This window comes from Lepidochelys olivacea (assembly GCF_965140295.1).
Source record: "Lepidochelys olivacea isolate rLepOli2 genome assembly, chromosome: 10".
NCBI classification, from domain to species: Eukaryota; Metazoa; Chordata; order Testudines; family Cheloniidae; genus Lepidochelys; species Lepidochelys olivacea.
This window is the reverse complement of record NC_140420.1, coordinates 23,996,632-24,020,431: the sequence shown is the minus strand read 5'-3', so window position 1 is coordinate 24,020,431 and position 23,800 is coordinate 23,996,632. Positions and strand designations below refer to the sequence as shown.

Below are 23,800 nucleotides of genomic sequence, written 5' to 3'. Positions count from 1 at the left end.
TGAGAGCACCACTTGCCTAACTCACAAGGGTACTAAGGAGAAATTTGGTAGTATTGGTGAGGCACTTGGATAATACAGTGACTGCCAGAGAAAAGCCGATAAATAGGTTGAGTGGAAGTGTAGATGGTGCTGCTTAGAGCCAATGTTCAGGCACCCATTAACATTCCTTTTGCAGTATACTGTACTTGCCCAAACTTTAGGGAGGTTTGGTTTTATGTCAAAACTTCACAGCTGGTTTGTATCTTCAGAACAGTATGAACCATAATCCCAAATTAATACATCACCAAACTCTGGCTTTGTGTGGATCTGGATCTAAATTGTGCAGTCTCAGCTCTTCCCAAGCTCTGTGTGCTGCAAATAGAGCTATATGGAGGGCAGAAGTTCTCTCTCAGAAAGGACATGAGATTTTGAAATTTGATGTCATTCCAAATAGGCACAAAACCTGAAATTTCAAAATTCTCCATGAAGAAAAATTCCCCACAAAAATTATTTTCAGGTTGATCAAAACCTCATTTCAAAACTATTAAAATGTTTCATTCATTTTTGTTTTGTACTAATTATAATATAATACAAAATTTAAAAATGTGAAGTGAAATATTTTAAAATGAAAGACTGAAATGTTTCATTCTGAGACTGTCAGTATAGGACATTTCAACACTGTTGGAATTCTTTTTCCCCAGGTTTTCTTCAAAAATTAAATTATGACTAAAATGACCGGCGTTCACAAAATGTTTGTATATCATCAGAACTGCATAATCCAACAGAATACAGTTCCAGCTGAGTTCTTCTGACCAGATGTCGCTGCAAACATGTGTATTTAGAATTCGTGGGAGGTTGTGTCCAGATGATGTGTGTAGATACTGGCATGGCTTCCCGCCAAAAATCATAGGTGTGTGAGGGATAAGTCAAAACAAGATTGTAGGTTGACTTTCAGTATCCAAACCTCCTATACCCTGCAGCTGTGTATTTTCAACAGGCTCACCCCTTCATTTGGATCGTGACCTCCCTATACCCCCATTGTAAATGTGTGTTAGGAGCCATGTCAGCCAGTTCTCTCTCCCACACCATTACTTTTCTGATCTCATGTGTTTTCAGCGTTAGCTTCTCAGCAAGGGGATTAGTTGCACCTCCTTCCTCTGACTTCTCCCGAAATATGACAATGATTCATTCCCCTTGTCAAATGAAAATTGATAAGAATCCCTTGCAGTTACAGGGTGATTGGAATGATGCAGCTAGATCCTTTTGTGGAAAACCACAGTTAGCTTAATTAAAGAAAATCCAACAAGAAAAATAAGGCACCAACAAGGCATAAAAGCTGGAAAGGTGCAGAGCTAACACTGCTGCACAGACAGTTACCACTCATCCTGCTAACTACTCAGTAAGAGTACAACTGCAAATGTTAAAGGCTGTTATGGAAAGGTAAACACAGAAAGCTAGCCTGGATGTGGCAGCATTACAAAGGACACACCCTACAAAGTGGAACTGCACCACTGCCTTCCTTTGAGTTAGTTAAATTCATTTATTTAATGCTCTCTGGAGCCTACTTGATCTTGTCTCCGTCAAAACAAAAATGTTCAAATTTTACAAAAATGAACAAAGATCTTCATGACTAAACTGAAATGCCAAGTCAAGCTTCTGTTTGAGTTTGGATCTACCTTCCTCTACCCCAAGCTTCCCTCTAAAGACATCTTTGAATCTAACCACTTAAAGAACTGTTCACTATTGCTAGAGTTCCAGTCTTATTTTTTTCTTTAATGTTTTAGCTGAAAACTAGGGCTAAATGTTAACAGCTGAAGGGGGGAAAAAAGACAGTCCTGTCCATTTTTGTTTTCTCAATAGATATTTTATGGTTTTCCTTGGGGTTTCTCTCTTTCAGATCTGAAATAATAAATTTACAAAGCCAGGAGAGCTGGCAGCTCTTGTCACTGAAAACTAAACCACCCAAATGCCACACTTTTATTTAGGCAGTTGTCCTGAAAAGCTTCTGTCACACAGTATGACATCACAGTATAATGCATAAATCAGCATGCTAGATGCATAAGTTTATAGGTTAAAAACCATGCTTGTTGGAGCCAACCCTGCCTGCAGCTACCGATCTGGATCATCTCTGTGCACTTTGTCTTCTTTTGTGCTCTGATGGAATTATAATAAAAACAATTTTCCTAGAAGGTCTTATTCTTGACGGAATATCGTAATTGGTTCATAACACTATTTCCCCAGCCTATAATTTATCTGGTGGACTGTGCTGAATGGTTCAGGTAGAATACATCTGCTATGCTCCTGAATGGAACAGGTATGCTTGAATGTGATGTAATTTCAATCACATGTTAATGCAAAATGGCATTGCTGTGGATAACATGGGGGCATACGAGGAAAATGGCTATACGGTAACAAGAGTATAAAAAACTTACCCACTGGATGTTTTTACCTCAGTTAGCTATAATATTCTTGTTCACCTCCAGTTCCCAGCATGTGTCGTGTTGCTAGAGCCGGTGGAATGATTGCCAAGTTCCACCCCAGAGATGCCTGCATTTCAGTAGTAAGTGTGATCCCTTATGAAAAGCACTATTTAAATAAGGTGCCACAAGTACTCCTTTTCTTTTTATTTAAATAAATAGACTCTCTCACCAACATAAGTTGATCCGGTGCAAGATATTATCTCTTCAGTCTTACTTCTTCCCCCATGAGCAGACATCTGCAGGTAGTGCTACCTCTCATTTGTAAGTATGAAGTAGACTCAGCATCAGAAGTAATGCTGCATTGCAAAGTGATCTTTACCAGGAAGCTAATGTGTCTTTAGCACAACAAACACTGCCCTCTGTTGCATGAAGTTATTTTATTCCTGTAGTTTTTAAGCCAGATGTAGGTCTCTCCATTACATCTAAGGCTAAACCTCAGGACAGATTCTCTTCAGTCATCGGTAGTTTTCTCGTTAACTGACTAGTGCCAGGGTTGGTTTTTTTTTAATTAGCTTTTGAAAATCTAAATCCAGAAAATAAAGGTTGAGCTATGCCGAATTTTCTCAATGCTACCAATTTAATGGAAAGGTTTAAAAAAATTTGACAAGCCCAGAGACCTAATTCTCAAGTAACCCTGGGCTATTTTATGGAACCTTGTAGTACAAAGTTTGGTGTGTGTTTGCATGGTTTTGACCCAAATCACATCACACTTTGCAGTTAGAGAGGAATTTTACTTTGATTTTTGTTTGTTTTTTTAATTGAAGGGTGCAAATATTTATGAATCAAACAGTGGGGGAAAACCTGCATGAATCCATGCGAAGATTCCCACGGCTTTAAAGGACCATTCTAGCTGGAAGATAAAACTCACTACAGGCTAAGTTATGTATAGGCACCAGAGATGACCAACTTCCCACACGTCTCCAAGAATAATGTTGACCGGGCTTTCATGACAATTACTTGTTCAAATAATGTTCTTTAAAAAGAAACAAAGAGTTTCAAATATGTGGAGACAGAGTTAAATGGGATTCAGCTCCTCATTGGGCCACCTCTGCTTTCAAAGGGGCCTTGCCAGCAAAACCTGGTGGTGTCGCCGATTATTGGTAAATATTTAATCTTCCCTTCACCAGATGACTGAAGGGTGTTGATAAACTCCAGAGGGAGCTAGATCCAGTTGTAGGTGTGGTAACATTACAAAGTTAGGTCAACTCAGTGACATCACTCAGGAGTGTAAAAACCCCCCACCCCTAAGCGGTGTGGTTAAGATGACCTAAATCCCAGTGTAGACAGCACTAGGTCAACAAAAGAATTCTTCCGTTGACCTAGCTACCATTTCTCAGGGAGGTGGATTAACTATACCAACAGGAAAACCCTCCCATCGGTGTAGGTAGCATCTATGCTGAACTGCTACAGTGTAGACCCTTCCCCCTTGCGGAGTCCAAGAGCCCGGGAACCAGTCAGAGTCCAAATGTCTATACTGTAATTTAATTGTACTGCAGCCTGAGACCCATGAGCCTGAGTCAGCTGACACAGGCCAGCTGCCTGTATTTTGTTGTAGCGTAGATCTACCCTGAGGCTTATGAAGGAATAAATAAAAAGCAGGTAATAACTGAGGGTAATGGAAGGTCTCCAAGGCAAAATGTGCAATCTTAAGGAAAAGGCCATTTCTTTTTCTTTCTATATAACTTCTTAAAGAAGAGGAGAGACCCTGATGCACATTAAGGCATGCACCGGAATCTGCCCCAGAGATATGGCATGATGGCATATAAGGTACAATAAGAGTACAATAGAGTACAATAACTATTCATACTTACGTTCCATCTATTTTTTCCACTCCATGATAGAAGCTGATGCTGTCCGATGTGTTCCTCAGGTTATAACACTTCTCATCAATAAAATGTGCTGAATTTTTGTCAGAAAGATCTCTCTCTAGTGCGTGCTGTGCATCTCTGTTGATACTGCAAAGAGCAAGTTCTTACATTAAAATATAATTCATCTTTAATCAGCACATTTACTTTGGCATTGCTTACAGATTAACTGGTTCCTTTCATTTCAGTCCTGTATAGCCTGACTTCTGCCCACCTGATCCTACAGTCCATTGGCCTCTGCATAGTGGCATGGACAGCATGAGCTTATTGCACTGACAATTGGGTTAGAGAGCATGTTTAGGGAAGTGGTAGTTATGGCATATTCTCTCCCCCATAAGAACATAAGAATGGCCATAGTGGATCAAACCAATGGTCAATCTAGCCCAGTATACCATCTTCTGACAGTGGCTAATGCCAAGTGCTTCAGAGGGAATGAACAGAACAGGGCAATTATCAAGTGATCCATCCCCTGTCATTGAGTCTAAGCTCCTGGAAGTCAGACACTTAGGGACACCCAGGAAGAACACACGATTGCGTCCCTGTCCATCTTTGCTAATAGCCACTGATGGACCTTTCCTCCATGAACTTGCTTCTTTGAACCCAGTTATACCTTTGACCTTCACAACATCCCCTAGCAATGAGTACAAGGTTGACTATGCATTGTGTGAAGTACTTCCTTATGTTTGTTTTAAATCTGCTGCCTATTAATTTCACTGGGTGATCTTTGGCTGTTGTGTTATGTGATGGGGTGAATTACACTTCCTTTTTCACTTTCTCCACACCATTCATGATTGTATAGACCTCTATCATATCCCCCCTTATTCATGTCTTTTCTAAGATGAACAGACCCTGTCTTTTTAATGGTTGGTTTCAGAGTAACAGCCGTGTTAGTCTGTATTTGCAAAAAGAAAAGGAGTACTTGTGGCACCTTAGAGACTAACCAATTTATTTGAGCATAAGCTTTCGTGGCCTACAGCTCACTTCATCGGATGCATACTGTGAGTATGCATCCGATGAAGTGAGCTGTAGCTCACGAAAGCTTATGCTCAGATAAATTGGTTAGTCTCTAAGGTGCCACAAGTACTCCTTTTCTTTTTGTCTTTTTAATCTTTCCTTGTTTGGAAGCTGTACCATATACCCAATCACTTTTGTTGCCGGAGTCGGGTAGAAGGAAAACACACCGGACACTGGATGAATAGTTTTCTGTTTCCTGAGTGACCAGGGCAGGGGCTACCACGACAGTCAGGAAGGTGCTAGAAGCAAGTAACTCAGGCAGACCCCATAAGACACCTGGAACCACTTAAAATCTGATTAGAAGCAATCAAAGGAAACAGGCTAATCAGATCACCTGAAGCCCATTTAGAACTGCCTGGGACTAGTTTAAAAGTAATCCCCTTCAGAGAGGCCAGCTGGTAGCAGCTGGGAGTAGGAAGGTGTGTTGTGGGAAGACTGGGAGAAAGAAGATGTGCAGTAAGAGACCCGGGAGAACAAGTGTACTCAGGTACCAAGGAGGGTGTTAGGATGGGCTGTTTGGGAAAGTAGCCCTGGGAAGGGCTAAAGCTCTGGTAGTATAGGAAAACTGCCTGTTTCTGCTGCCAATTAGGGTCCCTGGGCTGGAAACCCCCAAACTCCTCGCCCAACCTCCTGCACAAATGCTCCCTGAGAAAGAAGATAGGGACTAAAGAGGGTTCTTACACTGAACCCATTGACTGACTGACGATGAAGGTGACTCAGTAAGCTGTAACCCTTGCCTCCAGGAGGGGAGAGAGGCTACACTGAACGTCACAGCAACCCCCTGAGGCAAACCCTAACTGCCTAGAAGCACAGGACCCCCTGAGGCAAAGCTGGTGCCATAAGTGTGATCCTTGGTTGCAGCGTGGTAGGGGGAAGGGAAGGAAGGAAAAGAAAAGGGGAGGAAGGTGGACTGGAGAGTTGGTTTCAGGGGGGTTTTTTAGGGTCAGTGTGCGTGCACCGCAATGGAGGAATTGGTGAAAGCTCTGGTACAAGCCACAGCAGCCCAGCAGGGGGCTACCTGGATACAGGGGATGGCAATGCAGGAATCTACCTGATTACAAGAAGAAACCAACCAGTTGCTAGTGAACCAAGCCACCCAAGATTGAGCTCTTCTTCGAGAGGTAGTGGAACAACTAAAGACCCTCTCCAACCGAATCCAAGGGCCTGGAGGGACACAAGCCCTAAGGGCAGCAGGCTATCTACCAAAAATGACAGCCGGGAATGACATAGAGGCGTATCTCCTGTCTTTTGAAAGAATTGCTCTGCATGAGGCGTGGCCACAGCACCAGTGAGCCAGCATTCTTGCCCCTTTTTTGTGTGGAGAAGCCCAGAAGGCCTATTTTGATCTGCCTTCCAAGGACGCAGCTATGATCTGCCTTCCAAGGACGCAGCTAACTACCCCCGGCTGAGGATGGAAATTGTGGCCCGATCAGGGGTGATGGCAGCCGAACGGGCCCAGAAGTTCCATGATTGGAAGCATCAGGACAGCAAGCCACCGAGGTCTCAGCTCTTCAATCTGATGCATCTTGCTCAGAAGTGGCTATGGCCTGAGGCATTCAGCTCGGAGAAAATTTTGGAGACATTGGTCATAGACCAATTTATGCGGAGACTCCCACCAGACCTTTGTGTGTGGGGTAGGCCAGCACAACCCGTCCACCTACAACGAAACAATCGTGCTGGTAGAGAGATGATTGAAGGCCAGGAAATTGACCCATCTACCTAGGGAAGGCCCTGTACAAGGCAGGAGACCAACGCCAACCCCAGAGGTTCAGGTGACCAGACACCCAAGGAGCCCTAGGTGGAAGAAGAGGGAAGCTGAAGACCAGATGGGAATCTAGGAGGATGGGAATGGATTGGGTGGGGAAACCCCAAGGCTAAACCTCCTAACCCACGGGACAGGAGAAGTAATTATAGGTGTTAATGGGAGTGGGGACCTAGGTCACATAACGGCCCAGTGCCCCAACCTTGAAGAGCCCACGCAGTGTAATCTCAGGGACTGGAGTGGCCCATGCTCCCTCCTCAACCTTCAGTCACCCCACGCAAATATACAAGGCCGGTAAAAGTGGATGGGGTAGAAACCGTGGCGCTCGCAGATTCCAGGAGTGCTATCACCCTGATCTCAGGTAAACTAGTAAAGCGCAGCCAGTTAACACAGGCTAAATGTACAGGGGTAACGTGTCCGTGGGACTGTTAGCTACTGTGATGCAGCAGGGAGGGGGGAGTGTTGACCTGGGAATGTGGCAGGGGAGTTTCACTGGGAATAGGAGACCTGAGAGCCTGCAACCTGAGCCAGGGGGGAGGAGGAGGTAACACCTCTGCCCGGGAATGTGGACCGAGGCTGTAGGAGAGAACCTGCTAGAGGGGTTAGTTTCAGTTTGATGCTGGGTGGTGGAACGCAGGGAACCCCAGGGCTGGGGTCTAAGCTCCCTGCTCCCCCAGAAGGACTTGACTGAGGGGTCCTGGGTATACTCACAAGCTCTGTTTTAGACTGTGTTCCTGTTGTCCAGTAAATCTTCTGTTTTACTGGCTGGCTGATAGTCACAGTGAATCCCAGGAAGGGGGGGCAGGCCCCGGACTCGCTCACACTCCGTGACCACTACTACCCCATCATACCAGTAAAGCTAGAAATTCAGGGAAATGTCACTCGGGTGAAAGTAGGGGTGGTCCCACACCTCCCTTATCCCATGCTCATTGGAAGAGATTTTCCTGGGTTTGGAAACTGGGTTTGCTCCCACTCGAGGGGTTTGAGGAAGAGGAACTCCCCGAACTGAGGGAGGCCTACACAGCAGAATGTTCTCCCCCAGTGTTCATGGAAGTATCCCAGGAACGATTCCCTGTCCCCGGGGGAGGCTAGAAGACCAAAAGGGAAAGAAGGGCTGCCAAGGCGTTGGGTACCCGAATCCTGCTACAAGGACAAAAGGCCACCTGTGTAGAACGGCAGACACTGGCTACTAAAAGGAAGGACCCTGAGATGCAGGAAGGTTCAGAAACTGGTTCCAACACTCCTGCCCCCGCCCATACATACACACACACACACACACACACACAGCCAACCAAGAGGGTAGAAGAAGATCCCTCTCAGAGTTCCAGCTGATAAGTCCTGGGAGGGTGACTTTTGGATGGGACCAGGTGGAGGACTCAAGGTATGAGAGCGCCAGGAAGGAGGTGGCCAAGATAGATGGGGTACCCATAGTGGGGAAAAACTCGAGAGCCTGGGCCATACTTCATAATCAAGAAGGATCTCCTGTACCGGGTCGTGCGCATGCAGAAGAAGAGGTACACCAGCCCCTAGTACTCTGGAAACACCAGAGGGCAATATTAAACCTTGTCCACAGTCACCTTTTTGGAGGACACCTGGGGGTGGAGAAAACCCAGATGCGAATCTTGCACAGGTTCTTCTGGCTGGGGGTACATGAGGAGGTCCATTGGTACTGCATCTCCTGTCCCAAAAGTCAATTGTACAGCCCTCGTCCACATCTAAGACCCCCCTTTGGTACCCCTACTGATTATCAAAGTTCCGTTTGAGCAGATCGCCATGGAAGTGTTACATTACTCCCTGCTCAGGCATAGATTTGTCCTTGTAACTGATCATGCCCCTCTTCAATGGATGCAGCAAAACACGGAGAAGAACTCCAGGGTAACCAGGTGGTTCTCCCTCCAACCTTTCCAGTTTCACATGCAACACAGAGCAGGGACCCACCACGGTGATGCTGATGGTTTGTCACGTGTGCACTGTATGGTGTCCAAAGCTGCCTAAACCCTCGGTGTTGAGCGGGGGGGGAGGGATATGTGACAGACCCAGACCAGCTAGAGGCAGGAGTCTGGTAGAAGGAAAACACACTGGATGAATAGTTTTCTGTTTCCTGAGTGACCAGGGCACGGGCGTCAGGAAGGTGCTAGAAGCAATTAAGTCAGGCAGACTCCATAAGACACCTGGAACCAGTTAAGAATTGATTAGAAGCAATCAAAGGAAACAGGCTAATCAGATCACCTGATGCTCATTTAGAACCGGCTGGGACTAGTTTAAAAGGAAGCCCCCTCAGAGAGGCTGGCTGGTAGCAGCTGGGAGTAGGAAGGTGTGTTGTGGGAAGACTGGGAGAAAGAAGGTGCACAGTAAAAGACCTGGAAGAACAAGTGTGGTCAGGTACCTAGGAGGCGCCGTTTAGGGAAGTAGCCCACGGAAGGGCTATTGTTCTGGTTGTATAGGAAAACTACCTGTTTCTGCTGCCAATTAGTGTCTCTGGGCTGGAACCCGGAGAAGACAGCGTGCTTGGGTTCCCCTCAACTCCCACACTACACAAATGCTCCATGAGAAGGAAGACAGGGACTAAAGAGGGTTCTTACACCAAACCTGTTGACTGGCCGATGATGAAGGTGATTCAGTAAGCTGTAACCCTTGCCTCTAGCAGGGGAGAGAGGCTACACTGAGGGTCACAGCACACCTCTGAGGCAAACCCTAACTGCCTAGAAGTGCAGGAGCCCCCGAAGCAAAGCTGGTGCTCTACCACAATGTCTTTTTTTGAGATGTGACTAGGACTGCACACAATATTCAAGGTATGGGTTTACCCTGGCTTTATACAGTGGCATTATGATATATTCTGTACTCTTATCTATCCTTTTCCTAATGGTTCCTAACATTTTTCTAGCTTTTTTGTCTGCTGCTGCACACTGAGTGGATGTTTTCAGAGAACTATCCACAATCACACCAAGATCTTTCTTGAATAAGAACAACTAATTTAGACCCCATCGTTTTGGGTATATATAGTTAGGATGTTTTCCAATGTGCGTTATTTTTCATTTATCAACATTGAATTTCATCTGCCATTTTATTGCCCAGTCACCCAGTTTTTGAGATTCCTTTGTAACTCTGCCATCTGCTTGGACTTACCCATCTTGAATCATTTTGTATCATCTGCAAACTTTGCCACCTCACTGTTCACCATTTTTTCCAGATCATTTGTGACTATGTTGAACAGCAAGGGTCAAGTACAGATCATTGAAGGACCCTGCTATTTGTCTCTCTCCGCTGTTAAACTGACCATTTATTCCTACACTTCATTTACTGTCTTTTAACCACTTACTGATCCATGAGGGATCTTCCCTGCCCCACCACTTAAAACTCTGGTATTGCCATCTGGACAGCTCAACACATTTAAAAATCATCATCATTGTGCTGATGGGTGGATGGCTGGAAGGGATAGAGATAAAGATTGGCTATTTTATGCATTATGCACTTGTAGTGAAGTCCTGTAGCTGGCATGACAAACTAGCTTTTGGAGTTTCTATCCTCCTGTCTTGGAGAGAAAAAGGTAGGAGACTTGGAACAGGAACACCTGAGCCAGGTATGTTGCTACGGGTGGGAGGCAGAATGGAAAGACAAGTACAGAGTTCAGCTCTCCCAACCCTGCAGATTTTGGAGTCAGACTGATCTAAAGCTAGTCAAGTTTTGGGTGGGTAGAAAGCCACACCCTGCCTCTCCAGTGTTACTGCTCATCCTGCCCAGAAGGAGGGGATATGTGGCTCCATCTCTGCTCTCTTAGCTACACGGAACTTTTGTAATAACTTCTCTTTTTGCTTCTTCCACAGCAGGGGACACCAGGCCCTTTGACTTCCGTGGGAAAGATATGGATGGAGAAAGATCAAGACCCTATTTCTCTCAGTAGTAAGAGGTTTGCTAGTATCTTGGCATTTAAACTCAGCAATATATCTTCTGTCAATACTTTTCAATGGAAACATTATAATCAGTATCTTTCATTTTGGTCATAAAACTGTATCAAAGTTAACTTAGAAATCACAGCCAATAGAAGTGAGTAGAATTCATGCTGCCAAAATATAAACGTGGCTTTTATTTGATCAGTATTAAATACAAAATTATTTTAGGTGTTGCAATAATGAGTGGCAGACATGCACCTCAGCTTGACACCTATAACAGTACCATTGACAAGAACAGTAATTATAAAATCTATTTATATATGTCTTTCCCATGTGACCTAACCATTAAGTATAATCACCTCCCTTTGATGTATAACTGGAAGCAGGCATACTAATGGCAGTTTTGCACTAGCAGGGAGAGAATAGAAACATGAATCTGATTGTCCATATCATTACTGAGTAGTTGAAGGAAGTGAATGTAATAAGACTTATCAAATCAGATATTAATTATTCTAGAATAATTTACATTTCCCAAGAAAGCTTAATAAACTCTGAAAGAAAATAAACATATTCCATTATAACAATCTTCTTATAAAACCTTTATCCATAAAGAGAATCTAAATCCATTCCACAATATCTCAGTGACTTCCACATATCTGCTGATCTGCTTGGATTCTAGTTTGATTTATCTGGGAGGGCGACTTTTGGATGGGACCAGGTGGAGGACTCAAGGTATGAGAGAGCCAGGAAGGAGGTGGCCAAGATAGCAGGAAAAACTCGAGGGCTAAAGCTGCCCCTTTCAGTTGAATATTGTAGTAAAAAAAGTACTTCAGTCCTTCAGAATTTTATTCCAGTGTGGCACATAAGCCATGTTTGCATCATTTAGTCATAAGAATTACGATTTTCCTTTTAATTAACAAGGGATTTCAGGTTCAACATGGCATGTGAAAGCTGAGTTACATTTTTCTTCAGAAGCTTCAGCTCACAGCACATGTACCATCCACATCCTCCAGGACTGAAGCTATTTGTGCTGTATGAGGAACTCCCAATATACAAGTGGCTTGCACTCATGCATTCATAACACTTTCAGGACCAGGCCCTCAGTTAGCCTTACTAGTGGGATATCTGTTTTTTCCCCACACTTTTTATTAAATAACTGAACAGTTAATACTTGGCTGTTCCCATATATCTGTACAGTCATCTTCACGTAGATGCAAGCAAGGAAATAAAGATCGGTCCTTTACCAGCATTTCTGCATGTTTCACTCTTATTAGATTTAGTTTTTCCTTTAAATTCCTATTACATTAAGACTGGATTTCCAGAGGTCTAGTTCCTAATAAGAATTGGATGCCTAACTCCCTTTCATGCCTTTGAAAATCCCAGCATAAAATTACATATTATACACAAGGCTCTGACAGTGAAACTTCCTATATTCTCAAATGTATGTCTGTCCCTCTTTTATCCTATTACTACTATAGTGAGCACTGTATATTGACTCACTGATATAGGTGGTGACGTTCTGATAGGCCAAAAATCCTTCTAGCTTGATTCTCCTTTACTGTACAGTAAACGACCAGTCATCCAGCAAATACTTATCACATACAGGAAACATACTTTTTAACATTTATGATTTATAATTCAAAATTCACTTCTCCCTGCATGCAGCTATTGTACATGATACAGTAGTTGGAATTATACTGGTTTTCGGTATTCTGTGAAAACTATTGCACATAGCACCAAACTGATGGTAAATCCTCTTATATCAAAGGACTCATCAGATTGTAGGGCTTGATCATGCAAGGTGCTGTGCACTTGACTCTGATTAACAATGGGAATTGGAAGTTGAGGGTACTTAACTGATTTTTCCATTTGAGGGCCAAACCAAAAACTCAAAAAATGTGTTTCAAATCAACCAACAATTTTGTTTGTTGTTTCAGAAAGAAAAACAAACATTATTGAACAAAATGTATTGTCTGAACCAAAATGCAATGTTTTTTTTTCTTTTGGGGTGGGTCCCCCCCGCCTTTTTTGTTTGTTTGTTTGTTTGTTTGTTAGCTAGTTAAATCTAGCTAGAAACATCTAGAAATAAGAAGTTTAAACATTTCATTTCAAGAATATTGAAATGAAATGTTTCAACTTTTTGGGAAAATTGTTTTACCTTTTTTCCCCTCTAGCCAAAACTATTCACCTACTTCTACCTAAATTCACAAAGCAAACTGTAATTTTCAGCAAATAAACTATTAGCCATAAAAATTTCACCCAGTTCTATTCAGCACATTATTATGTTTTTGCACTTGTCACTCCGCCTTAAAAATATCTTCCAGTACTGGATTCAGTTCCTCTTTCATTTAAATGGGGTTTAAAAGCAAACACTTACCCCAACTGTTGATCAATTCTTTCTGCAAGTTTTCTCATTCTTTCTTGACAAGACTTGAACAAGTCAACCTCCTATAATGAAAAGTGTCCAACTGTCAATACTGTCATTACATTAATTTGCTTCAGTGTATATAAAATAAACGTAACTATTTTGCAGAATACATACATACACATCATGTATCTAACTGCGTTTAGGGAAGTCGAGAATGTCCTTTGTCAGTACTGAGATATGATATACTGTGCACCAGTCAAAACAGGGAGCATTTGATTTCCTATTATCTCTTCTTCTGGGCAATAAAGCTGTACATTAGCACCGACACAACTCGTGTTTATAGCTTATGTAATATCAAGCACATTAGTAGATAGGACTACCCTGACAAATATAGGATCAAATTCTGCTTGACTTAGGCATGCTAGAGACATTTCACACCTGAGGCTTAGACCATTAACCCACACTCCTTAATTTTTCACTCACATTCCTGGAGGGAAAAAATTGTGTTATCTTGAAGTTTAGTTTGAGAAAAATCTCGCTTCAGGGGAAAACTCCTTATGAATACTGTTGTAGTTTTCTTCAGAAGGACTAATATTAGCCAAGAGCTTCAAAGCTGAAGTTCACCTGGCTTCCGAAAACCAAACTCAAACAAACCATATTGGAAACCATGTAAAGATCATAATCATGGTCTTCCAAACAAACTTAATTTTGCCTTTGTACTGCCCCACTGTTTCCCTTCTTCAGTCCATTGTATCCTTCATACCTAGCTTGTAAGATATAGTTCAATATACATGAGTTTACAAAACTCTGAATATATTTCCTTAAGTGGTTTAAGAAGTCTTTAAGACACCTTAAATTAAAAAAAAAGTATTTGTTCAGTGTGGTTTTGGAAGATAGCAACATCTAGACATGAGCGTCTCCGATATTAAGTAATGAGCCTTTACTACCATATTGCCTTTGCTGCTACCATGCAAGTCCCACAATTAAGTGTTCTGGATTTGGTCTTTAATGATGTGGCCCCTTTAAATCTCTTCTGTGGTTAACTGTAAGTCGTTTAGGAAGAAACCTTCCCTTGATGTTGGGTAGACACTAAGTCTGATCATCTAAGCCTGGACATAAGGGTGTAAAAATCATAAATATTGCAAAGCTGGAAATTCAAAATCAAGGTCCCCAGTTTAAAAAAAATACAAAAAATGATGGAAAATAAGAAAATGCATAGGCAGTCACCTGAACAACTTTAACTCTGCCCCAAACCTCTGCCATGACAATGCCTAGAAACGTAGAGGCAATGTGAGCCTCTAAGAACACACACGTTCATGTTCACACACGCTAAAATATCAAGAGCGCCTCTTAGTAGACCTCCTTCTGTCTTACAGTGATCACACACTGGCATAGACTTTGAACAAAATGATAGTTGTATTCACACTGCAAATTCCTAAGGCTGGTCTCTTTAGGTCCAAAGGTTACCAACAGGGAACTAACTACCTGTGGGGCCAGTTTGAATTTAAAAGAGCACATGACGATATTTGTAGTAGAGGTGGTATTACTGAAGCACCTACGAATCCTGGGCATAGACCAGGACCCTATTGTGGTAGGCACTGTACAAACAGGACAAAAAGACTGTCCCTGCTCCAAAGAGCTTAATTAATCATGTATTTCACACTCCCAGATTTAAACATGCCTCCAAATGCTCTTGAAACAATTCCAATACTTTCTTCAGAACCTTTCCCAATAAGGTGATTTTTTTTTTTTTGTACCCTGAACTCCAGCTCTGACACTGCCCGCTAAAGGTATGTATGCACCGTAATCAGGGAGTGTAATTGCAGCCTCAGTAGACATACCCCGGGTAGATTTAATCTAGCTATCTGATGTACTGATACAATGAAGCGATAGCAGCCGGGGCTTTAGCATGGCCATGCCACCTGAGTAATTACCCAGCACTCCAAGAAGGTTCATATACCAAACTGAAGCTCACGCTGCTGTGGCTTCAATGCTATCAATGCCTAAGCTTACCTAGACTGAAGTTAGCTCACATAGGTCTACACATGCTGCAGTCATACACTTCATGGTTTATGTAGATATACCCTCAGAAGCAGCTAGTTTTTTTTCCAGATGAGTCAGTCAGCCAAGCAAGGAGTGTAAGGGGGCCTGATGGGACTAAGTGCCAAGTAGAACACCTGTGATTGATTGATTGATTGGAGGGCCAGGAAGGGGGGCAGAGCTAGAATAGGATCATTAGACTCCTGGACCTTACAGTCAGGGGGATAGCTACAAGGGAGACCACAATCTTCTGTAGAGAGAAATCCACAGTGTGTGAGTCAGCCCCTAAAGGACAGGAAAAGGGTTAGTTGAGCAGAGAAAAGAAAAGCTGTAAGGACCGAGGGAGAAGCTAGAGGCCTGAGAACCAAAGGGAGGCTGTGTTAAGCACAAGCTCCGGGGAAGCAGCAGAAGGGAGGTTGGAGGTAGGAAGTGGCCCAGGAAAGCAGCAGCATGTATGAAGCAGCAGATCTAGCTGCTTAATATAGGGTCCCTGAGTTGGAACCCAGAGTAGAGAGTGAGCCTGGGCTCCCCTGCCACTCCTGAGGAAGAGGCATGCAAGCTGAGTAGAAGGAATGTTGAATCCAGGTTGGGACTGAAGCCTGACCCTGAAGGATGGGCTGAGGAATAGTCCAAGAGGGGGCTGAAGGCTCTTTTGTATTGGGATGTTTTGTGAACCCTGGAAGATAACAGAACTTTATATGACTTGGCTGGAGGGCCAAGCTATGGAGCTGGTGAGAGGCAGATGGCCTGCAGGAGGTGCTGGAGACAAGGGCCACTTGCAACATTGCACCCTGACACAAGAGGACATGATGGATGGTGAGTACACTACCTTACAGGTGGCTACACAGATGAAGTCCAAAGATGGCTTCCCAGATGACTGCTCCAGAGCAGTGATTGGAGGAACCACCAGAATGAAGTTTTCTTTGCTGGCTATTGGGGTAAGGAAGAAGGAGTATTCTTTCATCCTTCCACCCCAGCTTCCCCTCTTCAATGACCCCTGCTGCATTCACATAAACTCACTTACATTAGCTCCCTCCCCGCCTCTCCCTGTCGACTAACTTCCCACAGGATAGATTGACCTGGGTATTCAATTATATGACGAGACACTAGAAGAGAATTTATGTGGTGTAGTGTCTAAAGCTTTCTGACACCTTACCCATCATGGCCAAAAAGTAACAATGATTAATTTCTCAAAATTACTAGGGATTCCTTAACTTGATGTGTTTTCCCCCTCCTCTTCAGTCTTGCAACTGAATTCCAGAGAGAGTTTGTGTTTTTTGTCCAAATAAAAACTACCCACTTTGATTTTTAGCTATTTTCTACAGATTAATTCATCAAGTAACAAGTCTCATCATACCTGTATGAGGTTCTTTTCAACGTCATCATGTACTAGGTCAATCCCCATCCGCTTCTCACGGTTATATAAGCATTCCAAGGCTACCTGCAAGCAAACCAGAGGAAAATTTGCATCAAATTCAGTATTGCACTTTACAAAGGAACTTCAATTTACTTGTCAAGGGACCATTGAACAGATTGGTAAGAGGTGGCCTTCTAATAAAGGTGGAACAGAATTGTGCTTGATACTTTGGGGTGGTTTCATTGTATATAACAGATGCATGTCTGTGATTCGTGCTTATCTCTGTTGTCATTTGCTTTCTAAGGGCAAGCTGCAGTCATAATTTTGTCTAGTAATCAACTGCATAATAATTAGATGGACCAGAACCAGTCACTATACCTCAACATATCTGAGCTTTGGAGTAATTTGGATCTGAATCCAAGCTTTGTGTCTACAACCTTCTTTTATATTGGGTCATACCAAAACCCCTGAGTCAAACCTACATACTACAGAGTGATCTGTACATGTGAAGGATATTTAAATAGGAAAATGAGATTAGGATCTAAACCTTTTCCAGGCCCATCTCTATTATACATGTTGCATTCATGTGTCTTGAACAACAGTAACAAATGAAATCATACTAACCTTCTGTTCATGGGAAGACTTCTGTTAAGAGATATTATAGAGTTATCTGCGGACAGCCTTTCTGAATCTTGTGGGCCTAACTGAATGTGGGTGACTAAAACCCAGATTTTCAAAGGTATTTAGGCTCCTAACTTCCATTGAAATCAAGGAACCTTAAATACCTTAGATCTGGACCTGAAGCCATGATCCTGAGTTTTGATTTTTGTATTTGTACTTGCATACAAGTTTCTTTGACAGAAATAATTTCATAGATAATATTCTACAAGCTTTTATAAACTCTAACTTTAGACTTCCTATGTTTTTAGTGTTTGCTGACGTCCATTCCTATACAGCAAAACTTAAATCCATGTTAATGCAGTTTTTCTGTTGGAATTAACTTGCACCTCAGATCTTCAAAATGCAATCTCTGGGGCTCTGTTTTGGTAAAAATAAGAGCGAGGCTTAGACATACTAATACATTCGGTATTAAGCTAGAACTCCATCCCTTTGCTTTGCCTGTGCCCCAAAGTGGTTTAGAGAACAGTAGCTACCTCTGACCCACCTTCAGTGGCCTTTGTGCCTCGTCAGCAGCACACTCCAGCCGCCTCTTGGCTGTTTCCAGGGCACGAATCTCCGTCAGCAGACGGTCTAGCTCATAGGTCAGCTCTGACCTCCAAAAATCGATGTCAGACAGTCTCTGTCCTAGGCTTCTTCCAGTGTTGTCCTGTGTCTGGTGGGTCAGCTGGTCTTTGTCTTGCATCAGTCTCAAGGAATCATCATTCAGCCGGCCAGCCCAGTGCCGGCAGGACTCCGATCCTTTGTATTGAACCGTGTTTGCCTGGTACCAGTCGCGGGGGGAGTAGCGAGCATATAAGGCAGACCGCACTGAGGGCAGTATAGTGGGTGGCCGCAAAGGGGCACAGATTCGCATATTTCCCTGCTCATTGGAGTTGGTGGGGACTGCAGATACTCTGTAAAACAGGCTGGGTTTCCATGAGTTGAGGTAGCGGTAACCTGGCAGGTAGTAAGACTGGTAACTGTCCTGAGTTGTGCTGGTGCAGACTGGCTCAGGGAATAAGTAGCTCTTTTTGGGGCCACAGTAGCTGGCTGTCTGAGTGGTTCCAAGGAATTCCATCCTGCTCCTTACCTCATGCACCCACCCTTACTTTGTAGCTCAAACGCTGCAGCCTGTGTAGGTTCAAAGCCCAGACAGGAATGGTTGTATCTCCTGGCCAGTGCTGCTTTTATTGCAGGAACTGCTTTATCCTCTGTGACTCAGTGATGTTGTCATAAAGCCTACTGAGGACATCATTATCCACAAAGGACCCTTAAGCATGCTCAGGTTGGCTTTATTAAACAAACAAACCAACTGCACTCAGGAAGCAGGTTGCTTTGAAAGACTGCAGAGGATTGTTATTAACTGCATAAGCTCCCAGTGCAGACATGTGCTCAGGTTCCTGGGAACATCTGGCTCACGCCAGCTATGCTTAGAGGCTTAACACAGCCTTTGGCATAGTCACCCCCAAACAAGTAACTGTATAGTTATCTGTACAATTGACTTAGAGAACCGGCCGAGTGTGTACAAAGTAAAACTGAGTAAAAACCTCAGGCTTTGCCTCTGTTTGTACTTTTACATGAGGTTTCTTTTTGTAAGGTGGAGAGCCCTCTCTCACACCTCCTTTTAACTATCTTATTCCCTCCCATTTGCAAATATTTACTAACATCCCATACTGGAAATACATTTCTCCTCTCTATATTTTGTCCTCTGTCCTACATCTTAGTCTGTCTTAAATCCACTGCTTTGAGACCTCTATGTGGCTCATCCCCATACAAGGAATTTTGCAGAAAAATTAATTGTTTCAATTAGAAATATTTCACTCTCTTAAGCAATACTCCTTAAATTGCTGCAGATTGGTTTCAAAACTGTAGGTGTTCAATTCTGGACAATGACCATCTTAGCTTTTTATCTACAGCATATGGAAGTGTATAATTTTCAGTTTGGGGAAATACATTGTTATGAGCATTAGTTACACTGTGGCACGTTCCTGTCTGGGAAAACTAGAGAGAGACACTGTCAGTTAATTTGGGCTCAAAATTAGGAGGGTTTTTGTTTTTTTGTTTTTAAAGATGACTTCTTAATGTAATTTCCCTGCAGTGTTAGGAAACACATTCAGCAGCATTGTGTTAGCATGCTAAACCCAGGGAATGAAGTTACATCAACTTCACTGGATGTTGGATTGGGCTTTTTAAGCAGAGAGGGCCTGATTCTGCAAAAGCTTGTGCATATAATTAACTTCACTCCTATGAGTACCTCAGTGAACTAACACACTGCAGGTACTCATCGGTGTAAAATTATTCATGTGCATCATTGATTGCAAGATTGCTGTCAGAATTCATCACTTACTTCAATCCCAGCCAAAGACTGCAAAACCTATTCCCAGCCAAGATGCAACTGTGAAGTAGCTCCTAATGTCCCAAGAGAGGGATGGTTCTGTGGCACACTCCTTCTCTAGGGTTCCGTGGCACACTCCTTTCCTTGTGTTCCCCAAAGGAGAGCCTCTAAATAATCTCCCAGAAGCAGAGAAGATAACCTGGGCCTGCTGATTACTTTTTGAACTGGGCTAAGACCCTAGTTCAGAAATGTATTTGAGCACATGCCTAACTTGTAAAAAGTCCCACTGAAATCAGTGGAATTAATCACATGTTTGAAGGTAGGCATGTATTTACATATCTTGCTGAACTGGAGTCTAACATGAAGCCATGTGTTTCATATGGAAAGTAATACATAAATTCCCAGATATTTAATTCTCCTTTCACTTTGTTTCCACCCCAATCTAGACCTTTGAACTTGTCTGAACATTAGATTCACCTTCTTTTCTTTGCCTTTCCATATAAGCAGAACAACCAGCCAGATCATTACATAGCAATAAATGCAGAAAACATGTAATTATCATATGGCAATAAGCATACCCCTGATGTAGGTATATTTGAATGGAAAATAATATAGAAGGGAAGAATGTCTATTGATGATAGTGTAGACACCAAACTCTATTGAAGAAGTCTAATGTTACTATTTTAAGAAGTTTCCTTCTAGTTTGCCTCTTTTTAGCAAATGAAGTTATTTAGAAAGCCTGTTTATTTTGGTTGAATTGTTTTGGTGGGGTTTCTTTGTTTGTTTGTTATTTAGTCAGCAAATGTTAAGTGGAAAATGCTTGTGTTTGGTAGGAGACAATTTGCAATGTTGTGTTTAAATTTTTTTTTCCTATAAAGACCAATTTGACTCTGAGCTGGGAGACCTAAGCTGCAAACATTGCCAGATGCATACTCTTCTCTATATATAGGTTTGGCAGAATTAGATGTTTGTTTTTTATCATTTTGATGGGTATTGAGATTTATTTTCAAGCATTTTACTGATTTTTACTGATATTAAACTTTCACAGTTACAGAAAATTATGGGGAAACCAGACAATAATTGACAGATGCTAAAGCTTTAAAACTGTTAAAACACAAATTGTCAACCTCACATTTCAAAGTATATAAAGCAAATATCCTTAAATCAAATTCTTAATTTCTCAAGCAGCATTTTTCTTACTTTTCTATATGTAAATTTTGACTATCAATGGAACTGTTTTTCATTGGTTGGAGTGCGTATGGTGAAAGACATTTACTGATAAAAATATCTAATCCTTCCAAACTTATCTGTATAACACTTTGCCAGGATCAGACCAGCTGGAAATGTTTCCTCTATCCAAAGTGTTAACTAAAATATTCCTAAAGTAAAATGAGCATATTATGGAAATGGCCTTTCAGTCTAGCAGCAGTGCAACAGGCTCCAGTGTAGGGTATCTGAGGGCTTGTCTACGCTTACTGGGGGATTGACAAGTGGCAATCGATGCATCAGCAGTCAATTTAGCGGGTCTAGTGAAGTCCTGCTAAATCGAATGCAGATCGCTCCCACATTGACTCCTGTACTCCACCGGATCGAGATGAGTAAGGGGAGTCAACGGGAGAGCATCTCCTGTCGACATCGCAGAGTGGGGACAGATCTAAGCTACGTCAATTTGAGTTGTGCTATTTTAAGACATATGACACCTTTGAAGAAAGAGTATAAAAATCAGGCAAATTAAATTACTGTTAAGGGATTCCTTAATTAATGCTTGAAGAAGCAACACTACTAGACAGAGTAGCCAAAACTTTGCTCCGTGGGCTCGAGTAGGACTGTGAGCCAGAGGGCCTTCCAGGCAGCCAATGCCTTGCCTTGAGGGAATCTGACACAGGCCAGAGGGCTGAGGAGACCAGACTGGGAGAACAAGTTGTCCACAGAATGGGTAACCACCTTCTCTGTTTGCCAAGCAGGAACTGTGTGAGGCTAGCACAGGGCCAGTTTGTGTATGTTTGTGAAAGAGAGGCTCACTAAGAGGAATGGATACCTCTTAATGTATAGTTCTTTAATGTCTAACGTAGTAGTTATGTGCTTAATGTAACCGTTTACCGTTTGTGTGATTCCTTCTCAAATTAACTGCAGTGTACGCAAGTTAATTATGGTGGACCTTTTTCACTGGTATGACAGTAATCTGCTCCCCTGGGAGCCATTAAAGATCCCTTCAGGGGGAGTAGCCCCCTGGTGCCAACACTCAAGTGAAGGAGGAATAATATTGAAAATGGGACTTGCCTAATGAAATTCATTGGAAGGCAACCATTATCTGCTAGTCAGAGAGGAGAAAAATGTGTTCAGAACTTCTGTGAACAATAGCAATGCCATTTTATTTTCTAGACTGAGTAATACATGGTCTCTCATGTATCAATTTTCTTTTTCAAAGCCAAAAGGTAATAAAAGCTATTCAGTGGGCCAGTATAACAGGACAGATAACCTATATATGTACCCCACCCCTTTACTGGGTAGACTGGCTCAACTATTTGAGTGTGTCACCCTCTAATGACTGGCCTACAGAGTTTAAAAGTTGCACTATTTGTAGCTCTTGAGTTCTCTGCTTTGTATGCAGACACAGTGATGGGGTGAAGTGTGTCAGGATTATGGTAGCACTCACTGTTTCTTGTTTCACTGATTACTTTAGTAAGACTCTTTTTAAACAATTTTTTACAGCTAAAAACAAACGCTAGTGACAACTAGTGATGATTCCTATTTAGTTCATCTGCTAGAGACCTATGCTTCTATGTCCTATACTGCATGTGACTAGTTCAACTGACAATAGTAGTGCCTATTGATTGCACTAGGATTATCTGTATGGATAGTTGCCCTTGAATGGTCAGAGTGCATCAGTAGGCTAACAAGCCATTCCAATATTCAAAGGCTTTACCTTTCTTCCTTGGAGAGAATTTCACTCAAAGTAACTTTGGAAAAGCATTGTTTTATTTGTAAGTAAGTCCATGCATAGATGTCACAAAGACAGCATAGGAAGTTTCACAGTAAACGAAATAATCTCCGAAACGTAACATGTTACAGTACAATTCAGAAATAAATCACAGTGTAAAAGTGGTAATGACAGATTAGTAGCAGAATCTCTCACTACAGATGTGCATTCATGGTTGATCCATTCTCATCTGGACTAAATGAAGAAACTTTTCCTTGAAATTCCAACACCATCTTCTTAGAACTGACATTTCATTTGTTTATAGGGTTGCCAAAGACAACCAAATAGAATGTAAGGCATGGCCTCCTCAAATTCCTGCTTCCTAATTACTAATAATTGTCACAGATATGTCCTGTGCTCTGAAAAGTCCATTATGGTATCCTACAGTTAGTAACTAACTAAACTAAAGCTGAAAATCTTTGAACATCCATAGTGAGGAAACGATTTTTTTAACATTATACAGTAGTGCTATCCAGACTGGTGAAGTAGGAAGTTTGATCACGTGACACATTACAAACACTAGTTGCCAAAAGTCAAAGGGTGAGGCAGGTAAAGGAATTTGGAAATAAGTCTTAGATCATTTTAAGTTTCTTACAGTGATCTAAGATCTTAAACTGACTTAACTGGCAACTTTAAAACAAAAATTGGGGACAAATAGATGGGGAAGGGCACGTATAGTGGCTCGTTCTTTCTCCAACTGGGCACTTTATAAAAGGGGACACAGTCTTAAGTATTGAAATACCTATTTAACTTGATGTGAAGAACACGGCACCATTTCACTTGGATGCAGAAGAAAGTCAGGCAAAACGGCCCAAAGTAACCTTCCGAAGGGGGGACAGGGAGAGAGAGGAAAAATCAAGATGGCTCTTGAGGAGTTTTTTCTGCATCCTGTTTTGCAAGGGCACTTGCAGCACAGCAGAAAAGGGAGGCAGTGTAGCATGCAGATCAGTGGGGTAAATAGAGCATAATTGGATGCCTTTGAATGGCCAATTCATATATGATGATATAAGGGTCCTCCTTTGTAAAGTAGCATGTTTGTCATCCCCCAGCTGGTTGTGCATTATGGTCTC

At 42.4% G+C, this 23,800-nt stretch overlaps 1 protein-coding gene across 2 annotated transcripts in view; it reads right to left on the bottom strand.

Annotated features, from left to right (window-relative positions):
• The window catches only part of TEKT5 (tektin 5), a 65,833-nt gene extending 47,274 nt beyond the window's left edge, over nucleotides 1–18,559 (bottom strand). The window contains exons 1-4 of one of the 2 annotated variants that reach the window (XM_084641118.1): nucleotides 17,921–18,559; nucleotides 16,756–16,839; nucleotides 13,368–13,438; nucleotides 4,271–4,414 (exon numbers count right to left, since the gene is read on the bottom strand). In XM_084641118.1, the coding sequence (XP_084497244.1) occupies nucleotides 4,271–4,414; nucleotides 13,368–13,438; nucleotides 16,756–16,839; nucleotides 17,921–18,493 (872 nt within the window). In that variant the 5' untranslated portion in view covers nucleotides 18,494–18,559. Of the gene's footprint in view, nucleotides 1–2,628; nucleotides 2,744–4,270; nucleotides 4,415–13,367; nucleotides 13,439–16,755; nucleotides 16,840–17,920 lie in introns of those variants that run through there. The other variant, XR_014713304.1, reaches the window with a different exon arrangement.
• Nucleotides 18,560–23,800: the final 5,241 nt, after the last annotated feature.